The sequence below is a fragment of the Calidris pugnax genome, unplaced genomic scaffold (assembly GCF_001431845.1).
Source record: "Calidris pugnax isolate Ruff unplaced genomic scaffold, ASM143184v1 scaffold467, whole genome shotgun sequence".
Taxonomy (NCBI): Eukaryota; Metazoa; Chordata; class Aves; order Charadriiformes; family Scolopacidae; genus Calidris; species Calidris pugnax.
In genome coordinates, this window is record NW_015091167.1 from 17,531 (window position 1) to 19,815 (window position 2,285).

Consider the following 2,285-nt stretch of genomic DNA (forward strand, 5'->3'; position numbering starts at 1 on the left):
CCAAGAGCCTTCAAGAGCCCCCAAGACCCTCCTGGTCCCCCCCAGACCCCCTGGGACCCCCAACCTGCTCAAGGTGGTAGAGCATGGCCAACCCATGGACCTCCCAAAGCCCCCCAAGACCCCCCGTGGGGCCCCCCTGACCTGCTCGAGGTGGTAGAGCACGGCCGAGACCTCCTGAACCCTCCGGACGATCTTCTCGGGGCTGTCGGAGTCCTCGGCCTTCCCGGCCATCTCGCGGTAGAGGGCCATCTGCCACCGCATGGAGGAGTTGTTCTCGCACTGGGGACACCGGGGAGAGACCACTGTGACCCACGGGGACCATGGGGTGGGGACACAGGGACCAGGATGACACCACGAGGACATGGGGACCACCACACCCCGGGACGTGGTGGGGATCACAAGGACCATGGGGGCCACCAGGACCATGGGGAGGTGGTGGGACACATGGTGACCATGGGGATGTGGTGGGGACCACAAGGACCACGATGACCATAGTGACCACAGGGACGTGGTGGGGACCATGGGGACCATGGGGACGTGGTGGGACACATGAGGACCACGAGGACATGGTGGGGACCACAAGGACCACGATGACCATAGTGACCACAGGGACGTGGTGGGGACCATGGGGACCATGGGGACGTGGTGGGACACATGAGGACCACGAGGACATGGTGGGGACCACAAGGACCACGATGACCATGATGACCACGGGGGACCACAGAGACATGGTGGGACACATGGGGACCACGCGGACCACGGGTGGGACATGGAGACCATGGGGACGTGGTGGGGACCACAGGGATGTGGTGGGACACATGGGGACCACGAGGACATGGTGGGGACCACAAGGTCCACAGGGACCATGATGACCATGGGGACCACCAGGACCACGAGGACATGGTGGGACACGTGGGGACCACTGGGACCATGAGAACATGGTGGGGACCACAAGGACCACGATGACCATGGGCACCACAGGGACGTGGTGGGGACCACAAGGACCACGGGGACCATGATGACCATGGGGACCACCAGGACCACGGGGACATGGTGGGACACATGGGGACCACGGGGACCACGAGGACATGGTGGGGACCAGGGATGACACCACGGGGACCACTGGGACCATGGGGACGTGGTGGGACACATGGAGACCCACGGGGACCCAGTGGAGACCCATGGGGACATGGACCATGATGACCACGGGGACAGGGGGACCACAGGGACCACGAGGACATGGTGGGGACCACAAGGACCACGGGGACCATGATGACCATGGGGACGTGGTGGGACACATGGGGACCACAAGGACTTGGTGAGGACCACAAGGACCACGATGACCCTGGTGACCACAGGGACGTGGTGGGACCACAGGGACGTGGTGGGACACATGGGAACCACGAGGACTTGGTGGGGACCACAATGACCACGATGACCATGGTGACCACAGGGACGTGGTGGGACACATGGAGACCCATGGGGACACGGACCATGATGACCACGGGGACATGGGGACGTGGTGGGACACATGGGGACCACGAGGACATGGTGGGGACCACAAGGGCCACGATGACCATGGGCACCACAGGGACATGGTGGGATGTGGTGACCACAGAGACGTGGTGTGGACCACAGGGACGTGGTGGGACACGTGGGGGACACGTGTGGGGGGGGAGAGGGAGGAGATGACACATTGGGGTCACCGTGGGGCCACCTCACCTTGCCTTGAAGGTGGAGGTTGTTGTTGAGGAACTCCCGCACCTCCTCATCCGTGTCCTTCTGCAGAAGGTGGAGACACCACAAGAAGGAGGTCACCAAGGAACATCTCCTGACCCCCAAGGAGATGTCCCCAACCCCAGAGGGATGTCCCCACCCCCCGGAGGAGATGTCCCCGAGGCCCTACCAGGGCGTAGCGCCCCTTGGCCAAGGTGATGAGCTCCTGGTCGGTGGGGGAGCACATGTTGAGGCCGATGGGCAACATCTTCTTCAAGGTGGCCACGATGAGGGAGGTTTGGACGGAGTAACGGTCCCCCCGACGCTTCTTCTTCGTCCTCTCCTGCTCCGAGCCACCACCCTGGGGGGACAAGGGGACAACGGGAGGTCCCCGGGTCAGGGAGACCCAACCTGAAGGTCATGGAGACTCTCAAGGTCATGGGGAAGACCCTGAAGGTCATGGGGAAGACCATGAAGGTCATGGGGAAGACCGTGAAGGTCATGGGGATGACTCTGAAGGTCATGGAAACCCTGAAGGTCATGGAGAAGACCCTGAAGGTCATGGGGAA

General features: G+C 63.0%; 1 protein-coding gene across 1 annotated transcript in view; it reads right to left on the reverse strand.

The window, feature by feature from the left end:
• The window catches only part of LOC106898241 (ryanodine receptor 1-like), a gene marked incomplete at its 3' end in the record, with an annotated part of 14,229 nt that overhangs the window by 1,587 nt on the left and 10,357 nt on the right, over nt 1-2,285 (reverse strand). The window contains exons 6-8 of the mRNA XM_014959377.1: nt 1,907-2,077; nt 1,723-1,782; nt 142-279 (exon numbers count right to left, since the gene is read on the reverse strand). Of these exons, the coding sequence (XP_014814863.1) occupies nt 142-279; nt 1,723-1,782; nt 1,907-2,077 (369 nt within the window). The remainder of the gene's footprint in view (nt 1-141; nt 280-1,722; nt 1,783-1,906; nt 2,078-2,285) is intronic.